The following is a 21,412-nucleotide window of genomic DNA, read 5'->3' on the forward strand; positions in this document are numbered from 1 at the left end:
AGCTTTGCTTCTGCTTTCAATGTATACAAATGCTTTGAAATACCCTGTTTTGTGAATGAATATCATAATCCTCACCCTGGCTGATGCTCTGCTGTTCAAACTCATCAATGGGGGGTGTGGTCACCAAGCAGGTTGCTCGTGGTACTGTGATGTTCGGCCCAAGGATAACCCCTTTTCCCAGTATGCAGCCTGGAGATAATATCACATTCTCCTCCAATGTTACATTGTCACCAAGGAAACAATGGTCCAGGTCACAGCCAGCCTGACAAATAAAATGTCACAGCAAAATTATGATAATTTCACAGTATATGAGCACATCAATAGTTAAAACAAAATCTGAAATTGTTTTTACATTCTAAAATTACAAACTGACAGAAAGTTTGTCTCTGTGTACAAAACAGGAGCAAACTGAAAACACAGATTAATGAATCTGATGGATTCAGAACAAAATCCACAAACCAATGCATAACAAGTCACAGTTTTCTATTTCATAATCCAACACACATCAAATAATTTTCTCCCTTCAACAGCTCAATCCTCTATTTCTCCTTCCTCTGTGCTATGATTGCATAGCACTTTAACCTTTTCTTTTTCAATACTTAACCACTGTTTCCCGCATCAGCGAGGTAGTCCAAGGAAACAGACAAAGAAATGCCCAACCACCCACATACACATATATATATACATAAACACCCATATATACATGTATGTATTCATACTTGCTGCCTTCATCCATTCCTGTCGCCACCCCACCACACATGAAACAGCATCTCCCACCCCCCCTTCCAGTGAGGTAGTGCCAGGAAAAGACAAAAAGGCCACAATCGTTCACACTCACTCTCTAGCTGTCATGTGTAATGCACCAAAACCACAGCTCCCTTTCCACATCCAGGTCCTACAGACCTTTCCATGATTTACCCCAGACGCTTCACATCCCCTGGTTCAATCCACTTACAGCATGTCGACCCCGGTATACCTGATCGTTCCAATTCACTTTATTCCTTGCATGCTTTTCACCCTCCTGTATGTTCAGGCCCCGATCACTCAAAATCTTTTCCACTCCATCCTTCCACCTCCAATTTGGTTTCCTGCTTCTCCTTCTTTCCTCCAGCTCTGACACATATATCATCTTTGTCAATCTTTCCTCACTCATTTTCTCCACGTGTCCAAACCATTTCAACACACTCTCTTCTGCTCTCTTAACCACACTCTTTCTATTGCCACACATCTCTCTTACCCTTTCATTACTTACTTGATCAAACCACCTCACACCACATACTGTCCTCAAACATTCAATTTCTAACATATCCACACTCCTCCACACAACCCTATCTATAACCCATGCCTTGCAACCATACAACATTGTTGGAACCACTGTTCCTTCAAACACCCATTTTTGCTCTTCGAGATAACGTTCTTGCCTTCCACACATTCTTCAATGCTCCCAGAACCTTCGCTCCCTCCACCACCCTGCGACTCACTTCCTGCGACTCACTTCCACTTTTATGATTCCATCCGCTGCTAAGTCCACTCCCAGATATCTAAAACACTTCACTTTCTCCAGGTTTTCTCCATTCAAACTTACTTCCCAATCAACTTGTCCTTCAACCCTAATGAACTTAACAATCTTGCTCTTATTCACATTTACTCTCAATTTTCTTCTTTCACACACTTTAACCAAACTCAGTCACCAACCTCTGCAGTTTCTCACCCAAATCAGCCACCAGCACTGTATCATCAGCAAACAACAAATGACTCACTTTCCAAGCACTCTCATCCACAACAGACTGCATACTTGTTCCTCTCTCTCCAAAACTCTTGCATTCACCTCCCTAACAACCCCATCCATAAACAAATCAAACAACCATGCCACAAACCAACATTCACAGGGAACCAGTCACTTTCCTCTCTTCCTACTCATACACATGCCTTACATCCTGGTAAAAACTTTTCAGTGATTCCAGCAACTTACCTCCCGCACCACATACTCTTAAAACCTTCCACAAAGCATCTCTATCAACACTATCTTATGCCTTCTCCAGATACATAAATGCTACATACAAATCCATCTGTTTTTCTAAGTATTTCTCACATACTTTCTTCAAAGCAAACACCTGATCCATACATCCTCTACCACTTCTGAAACCACACTGCTTTTCAACCCTCTGATGCTCTGTGCACGCCATTACCCTCTCAATCAATACCCTCCCATATAATTTCCCAGGAATACTCAACAAACCTATGCCTCTGTAATTTGAACACTCACCTTTATCACCTTTGCCTTTGTACAATGGCACTATGCATGCATTTTGCTAATCCTCAGGCACTTCACCATGATCCATGCATACAATGAATATCCTTAACAACCAATCAACAACACAGTCACCCCTTTTTTACTAAATTCCACTGCAATACCATCCAAACTTACCACCTTGCCGGCTTTCATCTTCTGCAAAGCTTTCACTACCTCTTCTCTGTTTACCAAACCATTCTCCCTGACCCTTTCACTTTACTCACCATCCCGACCAAAACACCCTACACTACATCTGCCACTCTACCATCGAACACATTCAACAAAACTTCAAAATACTGACTCCATCTCCCTCTCACTTCATCATTACTTGTTATTACCTCCCCATTTACCCCTTCACCGATGTTCTCATTGTTCCCTTGTCTTACACACGTTATTTCCTCCTTCCAAAACATCTTTTTATTCTCCCTAAAATTTAATGATGCTCTTTCATCCCAACTCTCATTTGCCCTCTTTTTCACCTCTTGCACCTTTCTCTTGACCTCCTGCCACTTTCTTTTATACATATTCCAGTCATCTGCATTACTTCCCTGGAAAAATCATCCAAATGCCTCTCTCTTCTCTTTCACTAACAATCTTTCTTCTTCATCCCACCACTCACTACTCTTTCTAATCTGCCCACCTCCCACCCTTCTCATACCACAAGCATCTTCCAAAGCCATCAATGCTTCCCTAAATACATCCCATTCCTCCCCCACTCCCCTTACGTTGTTTGCTCTCACCTTTTGCCATTCTACACTCAATCTCTCCTGTTACTTCCTCAAACAAGTCTCCTTTCCAAGCTCACTTACTCTCACCACTCTCTTCTCCCCAACATTCTCTCTACTTTTCTGAAAACCTCTACAAATCTTTACCTTCGCTTCCACAAGACAGTGATCAGACATCCCTCCAGCTGACCCTCTCAGCACATTAACATCCAAAAGTCTCTCTTTTACATACCTATCAATCAAAACATAACCTAATAATGCCCTCTGACCATCTCTCCAACTCACATCCGTATACTTTGGTATATCTTTCTTTTTAAACCAGGTATTCCCAATCACCAGTCCTTTTTCAGCACACAAATCCACAAGCTCTTCACCATTTCCATTTACAACAATGAACACTCCATGAACACCAATTATACCCTCAAATGCCACATTACTCACCTTTGCATTTAAATCACCCATCACCATAACCTGGTCTCATGTATCAAAGCTGCTAACACACTCACTCAGCTGCTCCCAAAACACTTGCCTCGTGATCATCTTCTCATGACCAAGTGCATAGGCATCAATAATCACCCACCTCTCTCCATCCACTTTCAGTTTCACCCACATCAATCTAGAATTTACTTTCTTACACTCTATCACATACTCCCACAACTCCTGCTTCAGGTGTAGTGCTACTCCTTCCTTTGCCCTTATCCTCTCACCAACCCCTGCCTTTACTCCCAAGACATTCCTAAACCACTTTTCCCCTTTATCCTTGAGCTTCGTTTCACTCAGAGCCAAAACATCCAGGTCCCTTTCCTCAAACATACTACCTATCTCTACTTTTTTCTCATTTTTGTTATATCCACACACATTCAGACACCCCCAATCTGAACCTTCGAGGAGGATGAGCACTCCCCATATGACTCCTTCTTGTTTCCCCTTTTAGAAATTTAAAAACAAGGAGGGGAAGTTCCCAGCCCCCCACTCCTGACCCCTTTAGTCACGTTCTACAACACAAGGGGAATATGAGGGAAGTATTCTTTCTCCCCTACCCCCAGCACTTTAAGCAAATAATGAAATTCTCTTAACCTCTTCCTACAGTCCAACATCCATCCTACCCTTGCATTTCAGCTCAGTATTCTCATCCATCCACCACTTCGTGTAACATTCTTTTAAAAAACACTACCTTATTCTTAAACAAATTTACTATCACTTATTTTTCTTACATACAAAGTAAAACTCATTCATCAACTTCAGTTATTCCTCTTCATTCTCCATAAGTAATACTGTATCATCAATAAATAAGCAAGTCATCAATGACCAACCCTTTCTATTCAACTCATGGTCTCCATGTTTATTTTCACAATAATAGTATGTACACTGGAGTGTACTGTACTTATAATTTCTTTACTACATACAATGAAAATGATGGGCAACCATACCTTAATGAGGACGTTATTTGTGATGAAAGCCGAACGTGCCTTAACATTGTCCTCAACGGTGCAGTGATCACCCACCACTGACAACTGAAGCTTTGCAGTCATGCTGACCTCTGATCCAGCACCAACCACTACATTGGTTGCCCCACTTCCTCTGGACAAAGATTCTTTTTACAAATTCTATGCTGCAGAAAACATAACACTTTGGAAAAGTATCAATTCCGTGTTGGCTACACTATACCCTTAAAACAATATAAATAAAATGCCTATTTCATAGATGTGGCACTTTACTGCATTTTTAACTTTTTCACACTATCAACTACATCTATGAATAAGGTAGATTTTACTATTTTAACCACTTCCAGAATCAAAACTGAGTGATATAATGAGTGTTCATATAAATAAACTATAAAACAGGAATTAATGTTACAGCTAACAGCAAGAATGAAGATTAAGAGTAATTATGTGAAATGTTTGTATAGTTAAAAATACTTAGAAAAAATTCTTTCTTTTTCTATCAAGGAGGCTCCAGTTCATGGTTAAAAGTCCACAACAGTGCTAGGAAGTGCATGTGACCTCTATGGATTAGGAGAAAGTGTACAACAGGGTTGACAAAAAGGCCTTGTGGAAGGTGCTGCAAATGTATTGAGTAAATGGAAAGTTACTAAATGTAGAAGGTTTTTACTGGTAAAATAAGATATGTGCATTTAAGAAAGGAGGGCAGGTAGCTCTCAGCAAAGGTAGGTCTGCCTCTAAAAAGCTTTTTTGTCACCGTGGTTATTTAGTTTGTCAATAGAGAGGGTAGTAAAGGAGGTAAATGTGAAGATAAGAGAGAGAGACTAGTCAATGGTATGCTAGGGGTATGGGGGGTTAAATGGGAGGTAAATCAGTTGTTCTCTGCAGATAATATGGCTCTATCACCAGACTCCAGAGGAAAACTCCAAAAGCTGGTGACATGGTGAGGGAGAATGTGTGAAAGAAGAAAGTTGAGAGTATAAGTAAACAAAAGTAAAGTAATGAGGTGTAGCATGGGGATGAAACAGGATGGTTTGGAAGTAGTTTTGAGGTAGGAGGCCCTGGAGAAAGTGAAGTACCTTTGGAAATTGGGAGGTGATGAGCCACTAGAAGAAACCATGGGGTCTGAAGTGATTCACAGGGTATATCAAGGAGCATACGAAAGGAGAAATCAGTGTTTGTCAAGGCAAAGATGGGTATAACAGAAGGTATAGTAGTCGCAATAGTGTTGTACAGAAGTAAATCATAGGCCAGCAATGAAGATAAAATGACAAGGGTGGACTTGTTGGAAATGAAATGCCAAAGGATGTGTCAGAAGTGCAGATGGAAGGGTGAAGAGGAAACCAAAGAGATGGAAAGATCATGAGAAGGATGATTTGGGGTATCAGGGCAAAAGGCATGCATGGATTAAACCGAACTGGATTGACATGGTACGTGGGACAACATTTTGTTAATGCACTGAACCAAAGCATGTGAAGTCATCAAGGCAGACCACAGAGTTGCCTGTGTAGCTGTCTGTGGATGGGAGGCTTTGGTTTCGGTACATGATACAGGAAACTTAGAAAGAGAATGTGTGCAAAAGAGGCCAATGTTCACTTGTTCCAGATATCATCTCACTAAGATAGGAGAAACAATTAAAAGAAAAATGTTATGTCGAGAAACAATTAAAAGAAAAATGTTATGTCATACAACAGAGGTGGTAGTCAAAATAAATGAGAGTAGGTTACAGCACATAACATGACAAGGAATTTGACACTAAATAATAAATGAAATTTTGCATGACTGTTATAAGTGATTGTTAAAAGCAAATGCTGATCTCATGGAACTGTTGAAATGGAAGTACTGAATTGATGAGCTGAAAAATGAAAGCCATGGTATAGCAAAGTGAAAGGTGATCAAGGAATAGTTCTGATGTACAATAAGCATGTTAAGTCCTCATGACTGAACATACTGTACTGCATTAATGTAAGGGACAAAGACAGATTTTTAGGAGTAATGGTGGTCAATGAAATATATAAGTAATGATATACAAACAAACTACTGGACATTTCACTTACATGATACTGTATAGGAAAATGTGAAACTGCATTCTGAAATGGCTATGATACAGTATAAGATAATAGAGTATAACAAGTAGAAACAAGAATATCTAATGAGATAATAGCAAGCACAGTTCATACAGTTTAAATTAATTTCCTGATATTTTGTTCAGGCTAGAGTATATAAAAAGAGGAACCATAAAAGGTTTGGATGGTATTGCAGTGGAATTTATTAAAAAAAAAAAAAGGGGGTGACTGTATTATTGACTGGCTGGTAAGGTTATTCAATGTATGTATGACTCATGGTGAGGTGCCTGAGGATTGGCGGAATGCGTGCATAGTGCCATTGTACAAAGGCAAAGGGGATAAGAGTGAGTGCTCAAATTACAGAGGTATAAGTTTGTTGAGTATTCCTGGTAAATTATATGGGAGGGTATTGATTGAGAGGGTGAAGGCATGTACAGAGCATCAGATTGGGGAAGAGCAGTGTGGTTTCAGAAGTGGTAGAGGATGTGTGGATCAGGTGTTTGCTTTGAAGAATGTATGTGAGAAATACTTAGAAAAGCAAATGGATTTGTATGTAGCATTTATGGATCTGGAGAAGGCATATGATAGAGTTGATAGAGATGCTCTGTGGAAGGTATTAAGAATATATGGTGTGGGAGGAAAGTTGTTAGAAGCAGTGAAAAGTTTTTATCGAGGATGTAAGGCATGTGTACGTGTAGGAAGAGAGGAAAGTGATTGGTTCTCAGTGAATGTAGGTTTGCGGCAGGGGTGTGTGATGTCTCCATGGTTGTTTAATTTGTTTATGGATGGGGTTGTTAGGGAGGTAAATGCAAGAGTCCTGGAAAGAGGGGCAAGTATGAAGTCTGTTGGGGATGAGAGAGCTTGGGAAGTGAGTCAGTTGTTGTTCGCTGATGATACAGCGCTGGTGGCTGATTCATGTGAGAAACTGCAGAAGCTGGTGACTGAGTTTGGTAAAGTGTGTGGAAGAAGAAAGTTAAGAGTAAATGTGAATAAGAGCAAGGTTATTAGGTACAGTAGGGTTGAGGGTCAAGTCAATTGGGAGGTGAGTTTGAATGGAGAAAAACTGGAGGAAGTGAAGTGTTTTAGATATCTGGGAGTGGATCTGGCAGCGGATGGAACCATGGAAGCGGAAGTGGATCATAGGGTGGGGGAGGGGGCGAAAATTCTGGGGGCCTTGAAGAATGTGTGGAAGTCGAGAACATTATCTCGGAAAGCAAAAATGGGTTTGTTTGAAGGAATAGTGGTTCCAACAATGTTGTATGGTTGCGAGGCGTGGGCTATGGATAGAGTTGTGCGCAGGAGGATGGATGTGCTGGAAATGAGATGTTTGAGGACAATGTGTGGTGTGAGGTGGTTTGATCGAGTGAGTAACGTAAGGGTAAGAGAGATGTGTGGAAATAAAAAGAGCGTGGTTGAGAGAGCAGAAGAGGGTGTTTTGAAGTGGTTTGGGCACATGGAGAGAATGAGTGAGGAAAGATTGACCAAGAGGATATATGTGTCGGAGGTGGAGGGAACGAGGAGAAGAGGGAGACCAAATTGGAGGTGGAAAGATGGAGTGAAAAAGATTTTGTGTGATCGGGGCCTGAACATGCAGGAGGGTGAAAGGAGGGCAAGGAATTGAGTGAATTGGAGCGATGTGGTATACCGGGGTTGACGTGCTGTCAGTGGATTGAATCAAGGCATGTGAAGCGTCTGGGGTAAACCATGGAAAGCTGTGTAGGTATGTATATTTGCGTGTGTGGACGTATGTATATACATGTGTATGGGGGGGGGGGGGTTGGGCCATTTCTTTCGTCTGTTTCCTTGCGCTACCTCGCAAACGCGGGAGACAGCGACAAAGTATAATAAATATAAATAAAATAAAAATTCACGAGATATAGCATTAAGAAAAGTAATTCAAATAAAGAACATTGAGGGTAGAAAAAGGTGCATTGCTGAGGATACAATGAAATCAAAAGAGAGAATGTAATAAGTGAGTACCTGCCTACAACATTTTTTCAAGAAGGAGGGATAACAAATGGAAGAAGCAAAAATACATCAAAACACAAATTGAAATAATAAGTGAGGTATCAGTCCCAAGGGGTGTGTAAAGGTGTGCAGTAACTGTTTTGATTATAGGAATTTCTACATGGAAGAGAAAAAGAAAAGCAACAGACAAGCTGCAGAATGAGAAAATACTGAATGTAAAATAAATGGGAACAAATCATGTGTAAAATGTACTGCATAAAACACTGCTTTATTATGTATGAAAAGATTACCTGAATGTAAAGATATACAAAAATCAGGTGCCTGTACCAACTGTGGTGGTTATCGTGCTTCAGATCTGATACTCACTTGTGGAATTTGGCTGAAGGTTCCCAGTAGTTATTGGTGAAAGCATCATATGTGTAACGAATGCGATGGCTTGTCAAGCTCTCTTCAGAGACCATGGGATAAGCCATACGTCGAATAACTTCTCCACTGCAAACAACAATATTTTTCCTTAAAGAGTGAAAATATATCAGATATCTAATATCCATACTAATACATGATAAAACTAGACCAGCTTGCCTTTCCTACTAATGTGAGGCTACATCAGAAGTATATTTCTTCTGTTCCTGCTTTCTGAAACTGATAATAAAAGACAGGAGGATTTCCAGTCCCCCCCTCTTTTCTACCCCTTCAAGTCTACTTCTACAACACACAGGATATATGGATGGCATTCTTTCTCTCCTAACTTTAAGGATGCTTTCATACTTATTTGCCATTTTCTGTACAATGAGGTAGCATCAACAGTAGATGAAAAATGACCCTAATGACACATCCACTCTCTAGATGTTATGGGTAATACACCAAAACAAGACCTTCCTATCCACAGCCAAGCCCCAAACACCCTTCCTTTGTTTCCCCTGACCACTTCATATGTCAAGGCTCAGCCGACTGACAGCATGTTGCCCCCTGTATACCACACTGTTCCAATTCACTTTATCACATGCATGTTTCATGCCCTCTGCTACATTCAGGCCCCAGTAACTGAAAACATCTTTCAGTCCACCTTTAATCTCATAATTGGTCTCCCACTTTTCCTTGTTCCCTCCCCTTCTGATATATATAATCTCTCGGTCAGTGTCTCCTCATCCTTTCAATATGTCCAAACCATTGCAACATACAGCATACATGAGAAGGTAGGTTGGTATAGGGAGTAAGAGCAATGTCCAGTGAGCATGAAGAATCAAAAATGAGAGATTAACAGTAAACCTGCAGAAAGTATTAGAGGAGATGGGAGAGGGAAAGTAGTGGTGAACCTGAAATATTTTAGATACGCTGTGAGCCTGGAGTTTCTGAAGGTTTCTGGTAAGGATACTGTACCACAAAGTGGGCAATTACATGATATATACATGAAGAGATAATTCATTCTTTAACTTCTATATGAAACATTAGGGATGACGTATGCAGTATCTTCATCACATACTGAACCAGTTATAGTGTTCAGAGAATCTTGTGTCAGTTTACATTGCAAAAATGAATCATGGGGTAGAATCACTAACACAATAACTTGCTGGTTCAGTCTTTACAAGAAGCATTTGAAAATTACTTAATTCTTTTTGTAACTCTGAAGCAGGAATAATACACACCTAACTCTCTCATAAGCAGTGAAGGATGTGACTCTTGAAGCATAGCCAGAGTCAAGGATCTCACAATGGATTGTGTACCCAAGGAGCTCTTCTTGCTCAATTACTCCCCGAATCAAACTATCTTGATTGCCATAGTCAAAGTTGTCAGAAAAGAGGGAAGGAACAACTTCAGAACACACAGCAATACTTGGGTCATGTGCTGCAGGCAGCACTTGCAGGTCACCATTGCTTTGGAAAAGCTCCTGAAATACAGCACATAAAATTAAACAAACCAAGAGAAAATTACTATATAAATTACACTGTGCTGTATATCTACCTCCTTTATAGTGAACTAAATACTACTAAAAAGAACAAAATTGCAATCTGCTCACATTCACACTGATAATGCAGAAACTGAAGATTAAAAAATATTTCTCCACCAGAGTAACCATCAAGAAGGGCATCAGGAGAAACATATCAGAAATGGAGGGAATAATGAAAAGGGCAAACCAAGAAAGAGGTATAAGGATGAAGTGATAGCTGCTTTGAGTGTTGGGGGCCTGGTCATACAGGAGGGTGTGAGAAGTGCAAGAGCTATAGCTAACTAGAGTGATGTGGTATAAAATGGGTGACATGCTGTCAATGGGCTAAACTGAACATGTGAAGTAGTCAAGGGAAAAACCATAGAAAAGTCTGAGGAGACTGACTGTGGACAGGAGTCTCTGGTTATGGTGCTGCTACTTGACAGCTAGAGTGTGGATGTAAAATGTTGTGGGTATGGGGGTCTGGGAGGCAGGACATTTTTTGTTGATGACACAGAGCTTGCGGCATATTTGAGCAAGAAACTGTAGAAGCTAGTGTCTAAGTTTGGGAGAATGTGTGAAAGGATAAAATTGAGAGCGAATGTGAATAAAAGCAAGGTTATTATGTTTAGCAGTGAAAACAGACAGGTTATATGAAGCATGAGTCTGAATGGAGAGAACTTGGAAGTGGAGTGTTTTTCATACCACGGAGTAGATATTACAGCAAATACAACTATCAGAGATGAAGTGATCCTTAGGGTGGGTGGGGGGACAAAAAGGCCCCAGAAGCATTGAGGAATGTGTGAAAAGAGGTTTCTACCTGGTAAGACACTGATGGGCATGTCTGAAGATACAGTAGTCTTGATGGTGTGGTACTGATGCAAAGAATGGGCTCTAGATGAGAATTGCAGAAGAGGATGAATGTTTGAAATGGTGTGTGGAGGGTTGATTGAGAAATAAATGATAAGGTAATAAAGGGGTATGGTAATAAAAGGGTCTGAAAGAGCTGAGGAGGTTTGGAAATATAAAGAGAGTGAATTCGGAGAAGTTTACAAAGAGGAGAAAAGAAAGACCAAATTGGAGATGGAAGAATAAAAACAAAATTATTTTCGGTACTCAATGACTGAACATGCAGAAGAACATAAGGTGTGCACAGGATAGAGTAAAATGGAATGATATTGTATAAAGAGATCACCATGCTGTCAATGGTATGAACTAGGGTGTATGAAGTGGACACGTTAGACCACAGAAAGATCTGTGGTGCCTGGCTGAGGATAGGGGGCTGTGGCTTTGGTGCATCGTACGACTCCTAGAAAAATGGAGGCAAGTCAATGAGGCCATTTCTTTGTTTGTTCCTGGACTGCCTCACTAATGCAAGAAATAGCAAACAAGAATGGACAAAAATAATATATATATATTTTTTTTTTTTTTATACTTTGTCGCTGTCTCCCGCGTTTGCGAGGTAGCGCAAGGAAACAGACGAAAGAAATGGCCCAACCCCCCCCATACACATGTATATACATACGTCCACACACGCAAATATACATACCTACACAGCTTTCCATGGTTTACCCCAGACGCTTCACATGCCTTGATTCAATCCACTGACAGCACGTCAACCCCGGTATACCACATCGCTCCAATTCACTCTATTCCTTGCCCTCCTTTCACCCTCCTGCATGTTCAGGCCCCGATCACACAAAATCTTTTTCACTCCATCTTTCCACCTCCAATTTGGTCTCCCTCTTCTCCTTGCTCCCTCCACCTCCGACACATATATCCTCTTGGTCAATCTTTCCTCACTCATCCTCTCCATGTGCCCAAACCACTTCAAAACACCCTCTTCTGCTCTCTCAACCACGCTCTTTTTATTTCCACACATCTCTCTTACCCTTACGTTACTCACTCGATCAAACCACCTCACACCACACATTGTCCTCAAACATCTCATTTCCAGCACATCCATCCTCCTGCGCACAACTCTATCCATAGTCCACGCCTCGCATCGCAACCATACAACATTGTTGGAACCACTATTCCTTCAAACATACCCATTTTTGCTTTCCGAGATAATGTTCTCGACTTCCACACATTCTTCAAGGCCCCCAGAATTTTCGCCCCCTCCCCCACCCTATGATCCACTTCCGCTTCCATGGTTCCATCCGCTGCCAGATCCACTCCCAGATATCTAAAACACTTCACTTCCTCCAGTTTTTCTCCATTCAAACTCACCTCCCAATTGACTTGACCCTCAACCCTACTGTACCTAATAACCTTGCTCTTATTCACATTTACTCTTAACTTTCTTCTTCCACACACTTTACCAAACTCAGTCACCAGCTTCTGCAGTTTCTCACATGAATCAGCCACCAGCGCTGTATCATCAGCGAACAACAACTGACTCACTTCCCAAGCTCTCTCATCCCCAACAGACTTCATACTTGCCCCTCTTTCCAAAACTCTTGCATTCACCTCCCTAACAACCCCATCCATAAACAAATTAAACAACCACGGAGACATCACACACCCCTGCCGCAAACCTACATTCACTGAGAACCAATCACTTTCCTCTCTTCCTACACGTACACATGCCTTACATCCTCGATAAAAACTTTTCACTGCTTCTAACAACTTTCCTCCCACACCATATATTCTTAATACCTTCCACAGAGCATCTCTATCAACTCTATCATATGCCTTCTCCAGATCCATAAATGCTACATACAAATCCATTTGCTTTTCTAAGTATTTCTCACATACATTCTTCAAAGCAAACACCTGATCCACACATCCTCTACCACTTCTGAAACCACACTGCTCTTCCCCAATCTGATGCTCTGTACATGCCTTCACCCTCTCAATCAATACCCTCCCATATAATTTACCAGGAATACTCAACAAACTTATACCTCTGTAATTTGAGCACTCACTCTTATCCCCTTTGCCTTTGTACAATGGCACTATGCACGCATTCCGCCAATCCTCAGGCACCTCACCATGAGTCATACATACATTAAATAACCTTACCAACCAGTCAACAATACAGTCACCCCCTTTTTTAATAAATTCCACTGCAATACCATCCAAACCTGCTGCCTTGCCGGCTTTCATCTTCCGCAAAGCTTTCACTACCTCTTCTCTGTTTACCAAATCATTTTCCCTAACCCTCTCACTTTGCACACCTCCTCGACCAAAACACCCTATATCTGCCACTCTATCATCAAACACATTCAACAAACCTTCAAAATACTCACTCCATCTCCTTCTCACATCACCACTACTTGTTATCACCTCCCCATTTGCGCCCTTCACTGAAGTTCCCATTCGCTCCCTTGTCTTACGCACTTTATTTACCTCCTTCCAGAACATCTTTTTATTCTCCCTAAAATTTAATGATACTCTCTCACCCCAACTCTCATTTGCCCTTTATGTCAAAAATAATATATATATATATATATATATATATATATATATATATATATATATATATATATATATATATATATATATATATATATCCTCCCTGGGGATAGGGGAGAAAGAATACTTCCCACGTATTCCCTGCGTGTCGTAGAAGGCGACTAAAAGGGGAGGGAGCGGGGGGCTGGAAATCCTCCCCTCTCGTTATTTTTTTTTATTTTTCCAAAAGAAGGAACAGAGAAGGGGGCCAGGTGAGGATATTCCCTCAAAGGCCCAGTTCTCTGTTCTTAACGCTACCTCGCTAACGCGGGAAATGGCGAATAGTTTGAAAGAAAGAAAGAAATATATATATATATATATATATATATATATATATATATATATATATATATATATATATATAAGCTAAACTAATCCTTGAATAAGCTAAACTACTCCTTAAATGTATTACAGAAGGATTCTTATCCAGGGAATGGAAGAAAAGCCAAACAGGAAACACCCTACAAGTTCCAGGGGTCCATCAACTGAGGTGGCCAGGGTGTTTATCAGTCAGCCAGCGTAAACATGATGTCACTGGCAAGGGGGGTTGCAGAGTAGCAGAAGGCAAATCCACAGCAAGTTAGGCCACTATTACTTAATGGGTGGTTCACAAAGGGTGAGGGCTAACATCCTCACCATAAGCCTAGGGTTTGGTAGATTCTGACCCCTAAGGATTCATGAGATCTCTCTGCTTGCAGGACAGCCAATCCTGGAATGCAACAATCAAAACAAAAGGCCAGACATGAAAATCACTAAACAAAAACATTGATGACTGATGAAAGTAGAAACAGTTAAATGAACTGCACTGCAGAAGTGCCACTAGCACTACCATATCAAAAATGCTCTGAGCCTGGATTCATTGCTGCAAGGTTAGTTAGGTTAGGTTAGCTTAGCATCAGCCAGCATTAAAGATATTATTGTAGTGGTCAAAGAGAGTGAAATCCTAATGGATATCACCCATTTAGAGGTAAACTGGTATTTTGACCTAGGAGCAAGAGCTCCCTCTGATGCTTATGGTACTCAAGTCTGAAGGTGAGAAAATAAGACAATATCCAGAATTATTCAAGATAAAGTTTTGCCCAGTCCAGATGCCGTCTGAGTAAAAGTATATGAAAATTCAAATACATAAAATATAAAAACATATAAATGTGAGGGACACATGTAAGGACAGTGATAAGTGGAGACTCTTGCCATGACACACACATACACACACCCAGGAGGTGCAGGAGGGAACAGGAGTCAGAGGCATAAATAGATAGATAGATAGATAGATAGATAGACATAGATATAGAGATAGAAATTCTATCAATCACATGGGAGATGGTAATAATCCTAGCATCAAATAACATCAAGTCGCGAGTACACTAATCACTGTGGCATGGTGCATGCACAAGTTGAAATATTTTTAAGTGCTTAGGTAAATTTCTGAACTGAAGGCTGCCGACCAAAACTGAGAAACACATTGTTTTGAACATTTTGTAGTCTCTAATCATGGATAACAGAGGTTTTATAGTACAACTCTTTTCTGACCAAATCAGAAAAAATTTTTGGATGGCATAATCTTGACAATATAATTAATAAACAATGCAGTTTTCAAGGAAACACCACCCTGCATCAGGAATTGAGTTTGCCTTCTGTGAGAGAGTGTTAAGTCACACAGCTGGAACTTACCGTGGGTATGGAAAGCTTAGCTGAGTTGGTGCTTGGACGCTTGTGATACAGCAACTTGCCAGTCGTAGCATTAGTAATGAGAGTGGCAGTGGTTTCCTTCTCTTCACTCTTATTATCACCATTTAAGTAAACACATGTCATAATGACACTCTTGTCTGCAGTGCGACATTCCCTGCAAAAAGAAACTGACTGGTTATCCTGTGGAATAAGTTTAACTAAAACTAAGGAGTATTTAGAAAAACAGGTCAGTGCGTTTTACAAGAGATGCATGTATTTGAAGGTATAATAGTCCTCACAAATATATGGATGTGTTTTGGGCCTTGACCTCAAAAGAGGAAGAGAGTGGATGTATTGGAAACTAATATCTGAGAATGATATGTGCTGTGAGGCAGGCTGAGCCATGCAAAGAATGACTTTTTTTATATACAGAGGTGTGGTAGAAGACACAGTCTGACCACAAAAGCTATGTTGGGTGTGCTGAAATGGCCCAGACATTTGGAGAGGATGAGGGAAGAAAGACTGACTAAGATGATCAACATCAGAAATGGAGGGAGCAAGGGGAATAGGAAGACTAAGAATAAAATGAATGGACTGAGTGAAGTAAGCTTTAAGATGGCAGTCTTTATTTTCTGGAGGGTGAGTGACATATATGAGATAGACTGAAGTGGACTGATGTGGTAAATGGCAGCAATATGCTGTCAGTGGGCTGAGCCAGAACATAGGATGTGGGGCTTGACTGGATCATTAGTGTTATTTTCAGCCATTATACACGACAAAGTGGATATGTACAATAAGGGTTTTGTTCATTTCTTCCCAACACTACTTTCCTAAGGTGGGAAACAAGAATCATTTGAACCCATACTCCCATCAACCAATACAATGGTTCCATGTTTTTCATCATCACAACAAATTCAAAGTACTCTGCTAAAATACAGCATAAAAGGGAGAGAAGACATATTTGTAAAATATCACAGAACAGAGAAATGATGTAATGTGGTCCCTTGCTTACTGTGGTATTACTAACTGCAATTTTGAATACATATGCTTAAATAATGTATACAATTTTACCAACTATAGCATAAGGTTTTGAGCATCCACAGCATTTTTTCCACCCACTGAGTGAGTACTGCAATAGCCATAGGATACTTCTAGCCAAGCCTGGGGGGAACCACGACAGTAGGGGCATGAATATACATGCAGCAAAGCACAACTGAGATAACTGCATCATCCAAGCCTTAACTCTGCCTTTGTTATTCTATCTTACTGTGACTCTTGTTGAGTGAGGAAGGCCATATGTAATCTCAGCACAGTCTAAACTTTTGATAACTTACACTTTTTCCTGCATTTTTCCATCAGATATGGCCTCTAAGCATCAAGTTAATGATGTAAGTAGTACTACCTCAAAGAATCCAAGAAAAGCCAAGTTTTTAAAGCAAAATGTGGACTTATGTGGTGCAGCATCTGTTGGGAGGTATTAATGAATGAAGTGTGTGAATCATATAGTAAAATAAGACAGCCTTTTGTAAAACACAGCAGACTGGCTGCTTCGTGGGAGAGAAAAGGCTAAGCACATAGTATCAGGGGTGATGTAATGTCATCATACTCTTCAGTACAGTCTTATCTCCTCATTACTTTCCTGTACAGCTTTTTACGTCAACTCTTTGTACTTTGGAAGAATAAACACACTTTTTTCTATGTTGGAAACTCCAGTCATGGAAAAAAGTCCTTATCAAGACCAGGCCTTAACTGAAATACAGACAAGATTATGAAAGGAAAAGAGAAGAGATAAGGTCAAGTATCAATGAGTTTTGGAAGTGAAAAAACTGTCTGAAGTATAACAATCTTATTATCAACCATGAACAGTTCATTAAATAACTAAAGATATGTCTCTCTGGGGGTCCCCACCCCTAAGCCCCTATTTCCTATAAGCCTCATCCCTTGCCAACCACAAGGTCTTCCTGAAACATAACTCGTGGTTGCCAATGGACTTCTGTATATCTATGAAACATTGTGAGTGGAAGTATACATTTGGTTAAAATATCAACAAAATATTTGGTTAGAATACAGTATGGATGAAAGGTGTGAAGTGTAAGGAGCTACCTGGAATTATGGCAATGAATACCTAATAAACTAAATACTCACTTGTGCTTCAGCATCAAAGCCCTGAGATCAAGAGTTGCAACAACATCTCCATGCACAAGGAAGAAGTCATCCTTCAAGAGAGACTTTGCATAGAGGTCTCTCATGGCATCTCCCACTGAGTGACAATCCTCGGAAGCCACTACAGAGACCTTCAGTCCACGGACCCCATGACGCACAGTAAAACTCCTGACAATATATCGTATATTTCAAAAATGAGCACAAATAAAAAAAAAATATGAGACACGTTAGCTAAGCCTCCATAAACATTCTTCTTCAACAAACTGATTAACTATCATAATTGCATCATACAAGAAGTTTTTGGGAGTGCTGTACTACTTACATCAGTGCATGCAGGTGAAAGACATAATACTGTATAACAGATAGTGGGATACTTCACTATAGGATACCATAAACATACTGTAACACTTATCCTAGTACCTAGATCAACAGTTGGTATGGGGCGAGTACAGTTAAATCATAACAGTTTAATCACTGACAAAACATGTGGGAGTAATGTGCCTGGAATCATACCTACCTGTCTTTGACTCCCTAATCACAAAGACAAGATACCCATCTCTAGCTGGATGAACTGAAGGTAACTCTCATGAGGTTGGTGTGAGATAGACTTAAACATACATCCTTGAGCATAGTAGTTAAGTATTCTACTTACCCAGTTACAGCACCAACAAAACAAACATATTCTAAGGATAATAAATGAAACTGCTGGAATAGCCCTGATATATTCACAAATTCTTTTAAGCAAAGTTTCAGGTTAATCACAGAAAGCACAGTTCAAAGACAGTATACAAAATGTGCAACCTCCACAAGAAATTCATAAGACCAAAAATGAATAAAATATTATAAAATGATGAATGTGTTAGATGATAGGGAGGTGGATGTGTTTTGTTTTAGGTGAGGCATCATGTAATGAAAAAGTCATGGTGACTTGTACGGTGAAAAGAGAGGATGTAGTTACAGCCTTGTGTAACATAAAGTGCAGCAAAGCAGCAGGGGTGGATAGGACCGCAGTTAAGTTTCTCAGCAGAAATGGTGAAAGTTTTGTTGGTTTGTTAGTCGGGCTGTTCAACTTTTATATGGCCCAAGGTGAGGTACTTGAGAAATGGAGAAATGTCTGTACAGTATAATGCCCTTGTATAAAGGCAAGGTGGACAAAAATATTTAAATTACAAAGGTTCAAGTTAAGTATACTTGGTAAGGTGTGCAGAAGAGTGGTGACTGAGTGGGTGGTGCATTACTTAAAAGTGTCTCACAGTCCAAATACACAGTAGTAACAATAACATTCGATCACTTACTGGCAGTGCTGACGAATCTTGTCAGCATAGGGTTGTGCACGACAATATACAATAGCTTCATCCACACCACTGCGCTCAAGCCAGTCAAGTGTATAGTCCAAAAGTGGTGTATTAACCAGAGGAACCAACACCTGCAACACATAATGTCTATTTCCTGAGGTAGTCCACATGCTAAAGAGATTCAAATAATGCATTTGAGACCAGATGAGGTATGAAGAAAGTTTATACCATAAAAGTACATTATGTGCTGAATCTGAGAAGTGTAACATCACATATGGTTCATCCTGGCCAGCTGTTCCAAAATACTGTACAAAAAAGTCTCCTCACATTTGAAAATAAATATCACTGAGGATTTTGCAAATTGCACTAACAAATTGGCTCTAGTTTCTCTTTTTTTATGATTCATCGCCTCTTTAACCTTGGTGAAGTAGCATTAAGATAGAATGAAAAGGAACCTCACCTGCACATATCCACTTGCGTGCAGTTACAGCCTATATAAATCAGAACCTACCATCCACAGCCAAGCCTCACAGACTACTACATGGTTTACCCTGACCACACCAAATGTCCTGATTCATCCAAGTGACAGCATGTTACCCCTGTATACCACATTCCATCTCATGCATTACCTCTTACCCTCCTGAATATTCAAGAAATTAATATGACCAAAAATGAATAAAATATTATAAAATGATGAATATGTTAGATGATAGGGAGGTGGATGTGTTTTGTTTTAGGTGAGGCATCATGTAATGAAAAAGTCATGGTGACTTGTATAGTGAAAAGAGAGGATGTAGTTACAGCCTTGTGTAACATAAAGTGCAGCAAAGCAGCAGGGGTGGATAGGACCGCAGTTGAGTTTCTCAGCAGAAATGGTGAAAGTTATGTTGGTTTGTTAGTTGTTATCAGAAAGATCATGGAATGAACAGGAGAGAAGTTTGCGGATGCCCTGGACAAGTATCCAAAAAGTGTACCAGGCCAACTAGGCTGTGGTTTTTATGTGGGCCTACAGGCATCAGCTTCCAACAGCTTGGTCGACCAACAACACAACTCTACAGCATGGGCCTAGCCCAGGCCATGGAGGTAGAATACCAGCCAATACTTCAACAGATAAAGGGAACATCCTTTTTTCTTTATTTGTTGAAAACTCAAATAAATTACTCATAAATAATCCTATGTTTTACCTTCAGGAGTATACTTGCGATAAAACTTATGCTAAAAGAATTTTTCACAGCTTAATAAACTTCGGGTTTGCGTAAAAGCTGGAACTAATCCCCTTAAAAATATGCAAGATATCATTAAGACAACGCCAAAATAATAGTAGTCACTGACCTTCGGGATTCCTTGAGCGATGGGTTGGTCACAGTCCTCGCCGCAATCGGATAAAATAACGGCCTGAAGGATTTGCTCCTCGTGAAGATCTGCCTGAGGTGCCATGTTATTTGTTTACATTCATCGGTCGCTTACAGTTGTAATGGCAATATACATTTCTGTGGAATACGAGACTAAACCAACACTTCAAAAGTAATTTTCTACTATTTAAGCCAGACGCAGGAAATCAAAAGAAAAGGAGACATTAGAACATGTATATAATAAATATCTCTTTAAAAGGAGCAGTCTGAAATTAAAAAGGACTATTATATCTATTACTGGAGAAATTATTACCAGGAATGAAGTGTACCTTGCAGCAAGGAAGGAATAAAGTCCATGGGTTACACAAATGATACGGAAAGACCCTATTTCTCAACTAGATTTTAAGTTAGCTGTAATCTTCACTTACCATGATATCTAAATGTGATAGTAAAAGTGGCACTTTGTATTAGTGAATACGTTTAAATGCATCTTCTTACGGGGAAAAAAATGACCAGAGGATTTCCATGTTAGAACAAGTAATTAAAAGAGTCTGAAGACTCGTCATTAATTTAAACATTTCAATTATGTCACCTCTTGTAATTTGGTTAGATTCAGCTTTTTGCATTTCTCACAACTTTGTTGTTGAATAGGTTGTTCCACTCTAGTTCCTAAGTCTCAGTAAAGGCTATAGTTTAGATTGGATATGTTCCTCTTTTAAATGATCCTCAAATTTTAATGGTACCAAAAACTGGAACCTTGTTCCTCATGTATCATGCTAATTTTGCCTACAGAGGAATTTGACTCGCAACAGAAGACCAGTTACGACCCAACTCACCATTGAAACACTTCAAAGAATGGATGCTGGTTGTACAAGTGAGTCGCGCGGGTGTCTATCCTTATCCGTGTGCTGGGTCTAGATAACCCCTTTTAACATTTTTTTTAAATGTTGTTGATACTACTTGGGATTGTGCAACAGACAAGGGCTTGTGGTCCATATATCTTCTCGAATGGTCCCCATTACTTAAAGTTGTGGAATATTAAAAATCCCTTTCC

At 40.0% G+C, this 21,412-nt stretch overlaps 1 protein-coding gene across 1 annotated transcript in view; it reads right to left on the reverse strand.

Moving 5' to 3' along the window:
- Positions 1–20,493, reverse strand: part of eIF2Bepsilon (eukaryotic translation initiation factor 2B subunit epsilon) — a 29,264-nt gene extending 8,771 nt beyond the window's left edge. Inside the window, exons 1-8 of the mRNA XM_071666395.1 lie at positions 20,339–20,493; positions 19,007–19,137; positions 17,694–17,879; positions 15,552–15,723; positions 10,141–10,382; positions 8,861–8,986; positions 4,449–4,599; positions 76–262 (exon numbers count right to left, since the gene is read on the reverse strand). Coding sequence (XP_071522496.1) covers positions 76–262; positions 4,449–4,599; positions 8,861–8,986; positions 10,141–10,382; positions 15,552–15,723; positions 17,694–17,879; positions 19,007–19,137; positions 20,339–20,443 — 1,300 coding nt within the window. The 5' untranslated portion in view covers positions 20,444–20,493. The remainder of the gene's footprint in view (positions 1–75; positions 263–4,448; positions 4,600–8,860; positions 8,987–10,140; positions 10,383–15,551; positions 15,724–17,693; positions 17,880–19,006; positions 19,138–20,338) is intronic.
- Positions 20,494–21,412: the final 919 nt, after the last annotated feature.

This window comes from Panulirus ornatus, chromosome 11, assembly GCF_036320965.1.
Source record: "Panulirus ornatus isolate Po-2019 chromosome 11, ASM3632096v1, whole genome shotgun sequence".
NCBI classification, from domain to species: domain Eukaryota; kingdom Metazoa; phylum Arthropoda; class Malacostraca; order Decapoda; family Palinuridae; genus Panulirus; species Panulirus ornatus.